The 10,352-nt window shown below is 42.6% G+C and overlaps 2 protein-coding genes across 2 annotated transcripts; one reads left to right on the forward strand and one right to left on the reverse strand.

Moving 5' to 3' along the window:
• Positions 1–745: 745 nt before the first annotated feature.
• Positions 746–5,823, reverse strand: sap18 (Sin3A-associated protein). The gene is made up of 5 exons (XM_080412392.1): positions 5,717–5,823; positions 4,067–4,164; positions 2,514–2,623; positions 2,068–2,190; positions 746–1,652 (listed from the first exon to the last, which is right to left on the reverse strand). The coding sequence occupies exons 2-5, from the start codon at positions 4,142–4,144 to the stop codon at positions 1,487–1,489; spliced, it is 477 nt and encodes a 158-aa protein (XP_080268518.1). The 5' UTR covers positions 4,145–4,164; positions 5,717–5,823; the 3' UTR covers positions 746–1,486.
• On the forward strand, positions 5,718–9,857 carry LOC308106244 (uncharacterized protein; the record flags this gene model as incomplete). The annotated part of the gene is made up of 2 exons (XM_080457300.1): positions 5,718–5,895; positions 8,100–9,857. The coding sequence occupies 2 exons, from the start codon at positions 5,718–5,720 to the stop codon at positions 9,479–9,481; spliced, it is 1,560 nt and encodes a 519-aa protein (XP_080313426.1). The 3' UTR covers positions 9,482–9,857.
• Between the last annotated feature and the right edge of the window lie 495 nt (positions 9,858–10,352).

Here is a 10,352-nt window from a genome sequence, read left to right on the forward strand (position 1 = left end):
ATGTTTTCTGGCAAACTCCAGACGTGGTTCTCCCTTTCCACCCTCTCATAGGTGCCAGAGCCCTTTTTTTCCCCACCCTTTTTCAATAGGTACATGTGGAGAGGGACGGGAGACACGGAGAGTAGGGAATCTAACTGGGGACTCGTCAGGCTTTTGAGCCCATGTGGTACACGGCCTAACCACTTTCCCATCGCAGTGGTTCTTTAAGTGGGGTCCATCCGGGTACCCCCGCGGTCCTTTAGGGGTTTTCAGCGGGTGACCCCTAGCAAAAATAGGAACATTTCCACTTATTTCATCAGCTATAGAAGTTAGCTCAATGTAAGAATGACATCATAGGTTTCATTCTCTTCATGTCATCTCACCAACCAGTTTTAAAATTCTGTATAAAGGCTAATCTAACAAATCTTTAGTTATGGGCGTCCCTGGCACAACATTTTCAAACTAGGGTCTGTGGCTTAATATCAATTTGGGTGTCCTTGTCATGAACATTTTTGAGAAGCACTTGTCTGTCGGGTTGCCCGGTCTCTTGATGTTGACTGGTGTACATCCGGTCATCTTGGGGTTTGACAAATGTGCAGTTAAAGGACCACTTCATTTATTTTCAGCCATACTTGATATAAATGGCCCTCACTAATCCTCGTTATAAGATGGCACCATTTGTGCCTACATGATCATCAAAACTAACGGAGTGAAATACTTATTTCCATTGTGGGTCTGATGTATGAATAGAACAGAACATAACATATTACAAATTACAAAGTATTTTAATTCACAGCATTCCAACAGAAGAGCAGTGTCTGCACTCGACACAGAAAACTTTGGTTACACAAAATTTAGAAAAGCCCACTCATTTCTAGAGTTTGAATCAGCAGGTATGATAAGCCTTTGTCTCAGCTGAACACATCTGCACGGAATGACTTATTTCCAGGAAAGGTGGGCAATGGTCCCTAGATTACCTTAATCGCTTAGTACATTTTGGAGGCAATTAAAATAAATGTCTTCGGCCATAACTTTGTCAAAAGTAGCACAATTTCTTTCAAAGTATTTACAAAATGCTGTGAATGGTATACCCGTTATTTCAGATGCATTGTTTAAATGAAACTATTTGTATGAATTTATCTTAAATTAAAAAAAAACAATTGTGATGTGTCCTTAATATTTTTGTTGTCTGTGTGTGGGGGGGAAATTTCACGTCTGGGCCGCCATTGTGTGGGGAAACTGTTGTATCCAAATTATTCTTATCGCATCCAGTGTGACTGCAGTCACTGCACCTTGAGAGACAAATACGAGTTGTGTATCTAAACGGCTAATATAAAAACCTCACATCCCTTCCAACCAAGCACTCCTCAAACAATTTAAGATCAGTTGGGTGATAAACATCGTCACCTGCAGGCTAGAGTGACTGTTCCACATAAGAAAGTTCCCAGGTTCAATCCACAACTCAAGGCAGGTGTTCACTGTAGTCTGAATGTCGAAGGTGTAACCGTTAGAAGGGTCTCATACCCTGTCTCAGACCCTGTATCGGCGGGGCTCTGTTGGGTGGGGTGATTGCTATGTCCAAATAGTCCCCAATCCTGAAACGTTGGGACTTTAGCGTCATAGAATCATCTTTGCCCTTCTGACCTGACACAGTGTTGCCAATGTCTTTCACTCTGAAACACAAAGAAGGCAGTGTCACAAAAAACTACTCTAATTCACTTCAGAATCAGAATGCATTTTGTTGTCACATCACACGATTACAGGTGTAAAAGTGGGTGAAATGTTTTGTGCAAGCACTCAACATCATTTGCAGTTACAGGAAGAGTTATAACTTACTAAAGTTATTACTAGAGAATAGTAAAACGGACTAGAGAAGAAAAGGAAGGAACAACAAAATTAACAGGCCACTGGGCCTAACCCAGGTTTAAGGTTTGTTGTGGCCAGTTAACTACCTGGCGTTTTGGAAAGCCTGTTCTATTGTTTGACAAAAGAGGGAGGATTACAAAATTCTGTGTCTGTCGAGGTTTGGAACTCGTCCACTCCAGCCACTGTGGTCGACAGCAAAGCTTGCGCTTTTGCACCGATTACCTGTAGACTTGTCTTTGCAGGTCGGGGAAGACTATGGCAAAACTGAAATGTGTGCCCTTCTTGCGAGCGTCGGGATACACTTCTTTCACAAGACTGGTCAGCTCTTTCAATGTGGCATCCGTCCTGTGAGGAAACAACACAGAGAAAATCATGAAGCATCTTCTCAAAAGGAGCATGGCGCAAAACCTACACAGGAAAATCCTCAATTTGTAACTCCAAGAGTGTAACACTCTCCGAGTTAAATTAACATTCAGGATTTTACTGTGTGTCAGTAAATTCACATCACAGTACCAGCTTGTACCACCTTCACAAGTATTTGTAAATTGTATTTGACTGTGCCTTCCACTTATTTTTGTTCTGTGTTCCTTTCTTCTCTATTCTAATGTTGAGAGCTTGCACACACAAAAAAGACAATAAAGTTCATTCAGATTATTCAGGTATCTTACCAGGTGTAAATTTGAAGCTCATTTGCAGGAACATTGCCTCTGGTGAACTCATCCATCCTATGGTGTCGACCGCTATTGCTGGTGAAGACCCTCAGCAGGAGAGGGCATGTCTGGTTGGAGAGAACACAAAGCAGGAATGTAACTTAACAGGACTCCCTGTGGAACTCGGACGTCATGTTGATGAAGTCAACCATTATCATTCATTTTTGGAGGCAAATGTTGTACTTTTTACTCCACTACAATTATTTGACAGCTTTAGTTACTTTGCATATTTTGATTATTAATACAAAACATACACTAAGACCCAGGGGTACTAGCCTTGGATCAAGTCTAGACTATCATGGATTTATTTGATAGATTTTGACATTTGCATATCTAGATACGAAAGTAAAAGTCAGACTCGATAAAATACATCTATGATAGTCTTGATCCAAGGCTATAACAGTACAAATTTGAATACAGGACTTTGATCGTTGTAACCATGTACTTCTACATTGTGGTTTTGTAGACCCCCCCCCTTTCAGAACCTTGTCGGTACCTTTTTTTGTATTTTGGAATAGCGTCATCCCAAATACCCAAAAAGTATACAGGGTTACAAAAATGGGGCTGGCATTGCTGTGTTTACTTGAGTAAAATAGGCCCGGGTTTCTCAAAGTGGGTGCCGCAGAATACTTTGATAATATTTGGAAATTATCAATGTCAATTCAGTTTAACCACAATCTACACCAAATATCTTCTCCAAAAATAGCAGATCTCCAACCTCACGCGTTGTGAGCTTGTAAATCTGCTATTTATTGGTGAATGTTCCCCCCAGAATAATATGAATGCTGGCTCAAGTGGTTAAACGTCACGTATAAAGTTATATTCAATCTGTCCTAATGGAAACGGATATTCTCTCAAGTTTTCCTCGTGACATACTGTATCGACTTAAGGGGGAAATTTACCCATTTACGTACTGTATATAATATGACATAAATGTAAGGTGCTATATAATTCAGGGGTGCTGTGGATGAAAAGTTTAATTACAGGGGGTGCCCTGAGACAAAAAGGTTTGAGAACCACTGGAATACACAGTATTTATTCAGTTCCAGCATTCATAGTGAAAGACTGGGGTGGCTCCAACCAGTGTTGCCAGGTTTAGTGAGAAACATAAGCAACCGGGTCTAGGAAAACAAGCCGGGGTCTAGAAAAGAAGCAACTTAGGCCATATGAGCTTGAGCATTTGAAGCTATTTGAAAATAGCCGATCTACAAGCTCACAACGCGTCACATCTGAGCTTGTAGATTTGCTATTTTCAAAAACGCTTGCAATAAAATGTGGAATATTTGGAATATTTTTTGAATTTCACCCTGGCACAAAACATTTATGAACATATTGGATTAAACCACTTGTTTAAATAATATATATATATATATTTTTTCGAAGCAAGCCTAAATAAGCAAGCACACTTTACAAGCCCCCCAAAAAACGAAACCCGCAACAACCAATATTTACAAGCAACTTTATATAAAAGGTCGTTTATAATAAGCCGACATGGCAACATGGGCTCCAACCTTCTCTCTGTCCACTGGTTGCTCTGGTTCTTTCCTGATCTCCTCTTGAGTCACCCTGGATTCCACCACAGCCATCATTGCGCGTGCACGAGCACTTTCTGGGAAAAAAATTGAAACGTGTAAAAAAAAGTTCAAAGTTAACCCTATAACCCAACAACAACAGTCGGTTTTAACAAATGTTGTATCGAGGCCGTTCACTTCAGCAACAGCAGCAGCAGCACTCACTCACACAACATACATAGAGCGCATATGGATGACGTCGTCAGGGGCAGTGTTGCCAGGTTCCGCGAGAGAAACAAGCAACTAGGTCTATGAAAATAAGCGACTACCCCTTTCGGCTATTTGAAAATAGCAAACCTAAAAGCTCACAACGGGTCGCATCTGCTATTTAAAAAAAAAAACATTTTAACAACACAAATACTTCTGCAGTCTGGGGGTCCTTGACATGAAAATGTTTAAGAATCACTGGTTTTAAACAACATTTACACAACAAGCCCAAAATAAGCAACTACACTTTAGAAACAAGCCAAAAACTGCAACCCGCAACTACCAGCATTTACAAGCGACTTTACAGATAAATAAGCCCAAAGTCGCTTATAATAAGCGGACATGGCAACCCCGATGACGTCGTGGCTAAACACTATTTTTCTTTGTTTTTTAATTATTATAACATTAAAATGAACACAGAAAAACATCATACAAATAAAGATCAAACGAATAATTATGTAGATAAATGAATACAAAACAAACAAACATTAAAACGTAAAAATTAGGTTGCTGATTCTGATTGCGCGTTAAATATAAACCAGGCTGGTTTACATTTGCGCAGATCTCTGTCTAGAGCCCGCCTACCGTATCCGGTACTTTCCACACAGACATAACATGCAAACACAAGGATCATTTCCGTATCCGCTGTAGACCGGATATTCAACCTTACAAAGTGGATTGGTCCAAGAGTCACTCTGCTGAAGGCGAAGGGCCGAATAATACGACGTCACACAGAAAGCGTGTTTTTTTTCTTTTTTGTCTCCCTCTGTTTCTCTCTCTCTCGCGAGTCACCACCAGTGTTGCCATGTCCGCTTATTATAAGCGACTTTGGGCTTCTTTTTCTGTAAAGTTGCTTGTAAATATTGGTAGCGTTTTTTTGGGCTTGTTTCTAAAATGTAGTTGCTTAAAATGTAGCTGCATATTTTGGTCTTGTTTCCAAATTTTGTTTAAACCAGTGGCTCTCAAATATTGTATTTATGTATTTAATATATGTAATTATCCAAGGACCCTCATCTGAAAATATTGTGCCAGGGACCCCATACAAGATTTGTGTTGTGTCAAAATGTTTCATTACATTTCCCCCCCCCCCAGATTACTTTTTGAAAACAGCCGATCTACGAGCGCATCGCGCCGTGTTGTGAGCTTGTAGATCGGCTATTTTCAAATAACCGGTGTTTTGGCCTGTTTTCATAGACCAGACTGCTTATTTCTCGCACAGAACCTGGCAACACTGGTCACCACTAGTCCGACCACCATTTTGGGAGTCAAAAAAAAAAGAAAAAAAAAATTACACGTCAAACCCTACCACCACGCACACACACACACACACACACCACGCTACTATACCGTGGGTGGAGAGAGAGAGGGTCTTCTTTAACATACTATGGTTCACACGTGCGTGGTGGCCGGCTGCAGGAACAGAAGAACCCCGGGCACCACGCTCTCCTTCTACCGCTTCCCCCGGGACCCCGAGAGGAAGCAGCGGTGGATCGCCGCCGTCAACCGGGAGGGATGGGCGCCCAACGACGGCAGTCGCCTCTGTAGCACTCACTTCATCTCAGGTACAACATCTAGCTCTGGGGCCAGTTGCACCACCTCACACCAAGTTCAAACTTAGCCTAGTTATTATAGCTTAAACACATTCAATCCGGAGACACATCTCTGTCATTTTAGATTTCTTTGGCTATTCAAAAATAGCAGATATACAAGCTCATAGAGTGCCGCGCTATGAGCTTGTAGATCTGCTATTTTTTTTGAAAAATCGTGAAAATGAGTGCAAATCTTTGAATATATATTTTAAAAATGTATATATATATATATTTAAAGATTTGCAACAAAAGAAAAAATCACTTTTTTAGCAGATCTACAAGCTCATAGCGCGGCACTCGTTGCCAGTGGTGGAAAAAGTACTCAAATTCTTTACTTAAGTAAAAGTACCAATACTGCAATATAAAAATACTCTGTTACAAGTAAAAGTCCAGAATTAAAAATTTACTTGAGTAAAAGTACAAAAGTATTGGCATCAAAATGTACTTAAAGTACCAAAAGTAAAAGTACTAAATATTTGAAAATAGCCGATCTACAAGCTCACGAGCTTGTAGATCTGCTATTTTCAAATAGCCTAAAAGTACAATATTTGCCTCTGAGATGTAGTGGAGTAGAAGTAAAAGTATTGGAAATTGGAAATACTCAATTAAAGTACAAATACCTCAAAATTGTACTTAAGTACAGTACTTGAGTAAATGTACTTAGTTACTTTCCACCACTGCTCGTTGCCGCGCTATGAGCTTGTATATCGGCTATTTTTGAATAGCCAAAGAAATCTAAAGATGAAACAGATACTTTCCCAGCTAAATGGGTTAAATTGCTTTTTTAAGCTATAACTAGGCTAAGTTTGAACTTAGTGTGAGGTGGTGCAACTGGCCCCGTGGTCCAGAGCGTTAGTGAGTCCTCATTAACGCTCTGCCAGGCGCCCTGCTCTGCTCATCCCACTGCCGTGCGAGGTCTCCTGCTTTAGTAAAAAAAATAAACTAAACTACTTCGCTACTCACCGAAACAAAGGCTGTTTTGTGTTGTTGAAAGTCTATTCTCCAGGGTGGGAAGCCTCTCAGGACCCCACCTTCTCTGTATAATACACTTTTTTTGTGCAGAAAATAATATATGTCCGCCAGACTGAAATGATCTTATTTACTCCACTGCGCCCTCTACAGATCTGGTAGAAAGACGCCATATCTCGACCCCCAAAAGAACAGATCTGCAAGCTGACAACCAGTGTTGTCAGGTTTTGCGAGAGAGAGACAAGCAACCAGTTCCATGAAAATAGCCTAAAAGAAGCGAGCCCCATCGCCCTTTAAACAATTTATACATTGGCTATTTGTATGTAAAAATAAATAGTCGATCTGGAAGTTGTGAGCTTGTAGATCTGCTATTTCTTTTTTAAATCTTAAATTTTAAACATTTGGAATATAAATCTTGTATGGTGGTCCCCTGGCATAAAATATTTTCAGTCAGATGGGTGACGGCAAACAAATAAATTTTAATTTGCGGGTCCTTGACTTGAACATGTTTGAGAAACACTGGTTTAAAAATAAAATTTAAACCATTTAAATTAGACAGCAAGCCCAATAAGCAATTACACTTTAGAAACAAGCCCAAAAAACGACCAATATTTACAAGCAACTTTACAGAAAAACAAGCCCAAAGTCACTTAGAATAAGTAGACATGGCAACACTGCTGACAACAGTGTTGAGGACCAGGGCATCCTCTGCAAAACGAGGAAAGGTTTAATTCCCCTGTTATTTCACCGGCTAGAAGTTAGACCAGTGATGTATAAGAATGACTGTTCAGATCATTTCACCCTCTCCACTGTAATCTCCCCATAGTACGCTATACAATATAGCCTTTATAACATAGACAGTTAGAATTCTGAACTAAATCTAATCTAACAGTCTTCTGTTATGGAGTCCTTGGCACAATACATTTCAAATGTGGGATTATGGCCTAATATGTAGTATCAATTTGGGGGTCTTTGACATGAAAACGAGGAAAGAAACGGGTAACATATGTACATACTGTATATATATACCATAAAATTAGCATGGCTGTACTTGAGGTTAGACATGATACAATACATAAGGTGCAACACTAGAAAGGTAACATGTGATATGTACTGTATACCTGTATATGATGCAATGTACTTTTTACATACTGTATTCTCTTTGTCTTTGACCACCACACCCTTTCTTGTTCTCTCCACACATTCAGGTAAGCAGGTGAAGAACCCGCGGTCACCAGATTATGTCCCCTCTGTGTTCACCGCCACCCCCTTGTCCCCAGAGATGAAGGAACCAGGTGCTTTTGAACTGGTAGACAAGCAGGAGGCGCAAGTAGAGGCCGCCAACGCCTTGCTTTTCCTCCAGGGCCAAGGCAGGTCATTGGCAGGGGAACACGGACAGACCCAGGAACGTGAAGAGGAGGAGGAGGCAGGGGATGAGGAGAGTGCTTCCTCGTCTGCCAGCAGCGATGGAGATGACAGCGACGATGATGATGACGACCTGGAATTGGCGAGTGACAGCAAAAGGGGAAAGTTTGCCCAGAGGTCATCGGACGTGGTGCCGTTGAACTTTGAGGACATCCTGAAAGCCCTCAAGAAAGAGAACCAGAGTCTCAGAGAGTCGGCGGAGAAGATGTCGCTCTCGGAGACCTCCCTGAAGAACGACGCGGAGAAGGTGAAGTTCTACACGGGTCTGCCCAACTACTTTGTGTTGGAGACCGTCATGTGGCTTCTGGCGCCCCACATGGACGGCATGAAGAACGTAAAGCTCACCAAGTTCCAGCAGCTTCTCCTGACTCTCATGCGGCTCCGCCTGGACCTGCGCAACCAAGACCTCGCCTACCGCTTTGGTGTGAAAGTCGGCACTGTGACCAGGACAGTCCACCGGATGGTCAACATCATGTCCTCCACCCTGGTCCCCACGGCCGTTTTCTGGCCCTCCAGGGCCGAGCTCCGGAAGAACCTTCCCGCCGCCTTGCGCTCCACGCATCCAGACTGCGCCGTCATCATAGACTGCTTCACTGTGCCCTTTGAGGAGCCCGTTTCCCGGACCAACCAGCAGCAGCAGACGGCCTTGCTTACACCTCCGTCGGTCCACCAGGGGACAGGCAGTAGTACTATTAACATACTGAAGTACCTGATAGGCGTGGCTCCTCAGGGTGTGGTCACCTTTGTCTCCAGGGGCGTGCTGGGAAGTGTCAGCGACAAGAACCTGGCTGAGGGCTGTGGCTTCCTGTGCAAGCTCCTCCCTGGCGACGTTGTGCTGGCCAATCGGGACCTGGATATTGGTGAGTCCGTGGCCGCCCGCGGGGCCCTGTTCAGAACAGCTGGCGAGGGAGGAGGAGAAGCATATGGGAGCTCTGGAAGTGCCCCGCTGGTAGACTCGTGTTCCCCAGAGGTGCTGAGCGTGCACTGCCACGTGGAGAGGGTGATCTCCATGGTGAAGCAGAGATACGCCATGCTCACCGGCCCTGTGGAAAGCCCCTTTACCACAGCCTCGGAGCGCACGTCCAGCCTCTCCACCTTTGATAAGATTGTACAGGTCGCCTGTGCCTTAAACAACCTGTGCATCTCTGCTGCACCACTAGAGTGACGTGGAGAGCAGCAAACCGTGCTGCAACTCAGTCGCCAGTCAGGCACGTCCCCTTTACTGCTTTGGAACTGCATAAGCATCCTCACTACATCACTAAGTGAACACTCGCCAGTCAGGCACGTCCCCTTTACTGCTTTGGAACTGCATAAGCATCCTCACTACATCACTAAGTGAACACTACATGTTAACTACATGGAAAAACTTTTTTCCAACTCATACAATCCAGTTCACGCGATCGTGTGTGTGATCTCTGTGTCCTAGGACAGTTTATTCCATAGTTGTGAACATGAACAACTCTCCCCAAACCAGACACCACATGAAGTGTTGTCATTAAGGTACACAACTTTCAGCAGCTCATTCAGTTCATTCAAGACTTAGTTTGCTAGCCTGGTAAACCCTCCCTCCGGAAATCTCATTTCCATTTGATCCTGGGATCAAATGGAAATGAGATTTCCGGAGGGAGGGTTTACCAGGCTATTAGTTTGTGGGCAAATGGAAGATTTGTTTAATCTTTCACAGCTTATCGAGTAAAAATGTGTGCTCTCTTTCTAATTCTACTGTATGAGGTATTGCATACGGTGGAGTTTGGGAAATGCAGTGCAGTAAGGAATGGACAATTGAAACAAAGTAATAAGACATATGCTCAAATTAAAACACAAACATAACGTGCAATAAAACAAGGCTGCCCTGAGTGCTAATTACGTTGTGCATGCTATGCGCTGCCTTCTCAGGGCCGTGGGTTTCTTAGCCATAAGATTATGAAACCAAACCATCATATAGTGGGAGAGAAAGCTTTTCAGAGCACATAATATGCAAAAAAAAAAGATTAATAATTGTACAGTAGCACAATACTGTTTAAATTCAAAAAATG

Source organism: Gymnoscopelus braueri (genome assembly GCF_963280865.1).
Source record: "Gymnoscopelus braueri genome assembly, chromosome: 18".
Taxonomy (NCBI): domain Eukaryota; kingdom Metazoa; phylum Chordata; class Actinopteri; order Myctophiformes; family Myctophidae; genus Gymnoscopelus; species Gymnoscopelus braueri.

What these genes read in the sequence shown, in the direction of transcription:
- sap18 (XM_080412392.1), bottom strand. Translation starts at nt 4,144, where the DNA reads ATGATGGCTGTGGTGGAATCCAGGGTGACTCAAGAGGAGATCAGGAAA. An exon ending in GAGCTTCAAATTTACACCTG is followed by an intron (nt 2,191 to 2,513) that starts GTAAGATACCTG and finishes GTTTCCTCACAG; the next exon opens with GACGGATGCCACATTGAAAG. An exon ending in CTGCAAAGACAAGTCTACAG is followed by an intron (nt 1,653 to 2,067) that starts GTAATCGGTGCA and finishes TTTGTGTTTCAG; the next exon opens with AGTGAAAGACATTGGCAACA.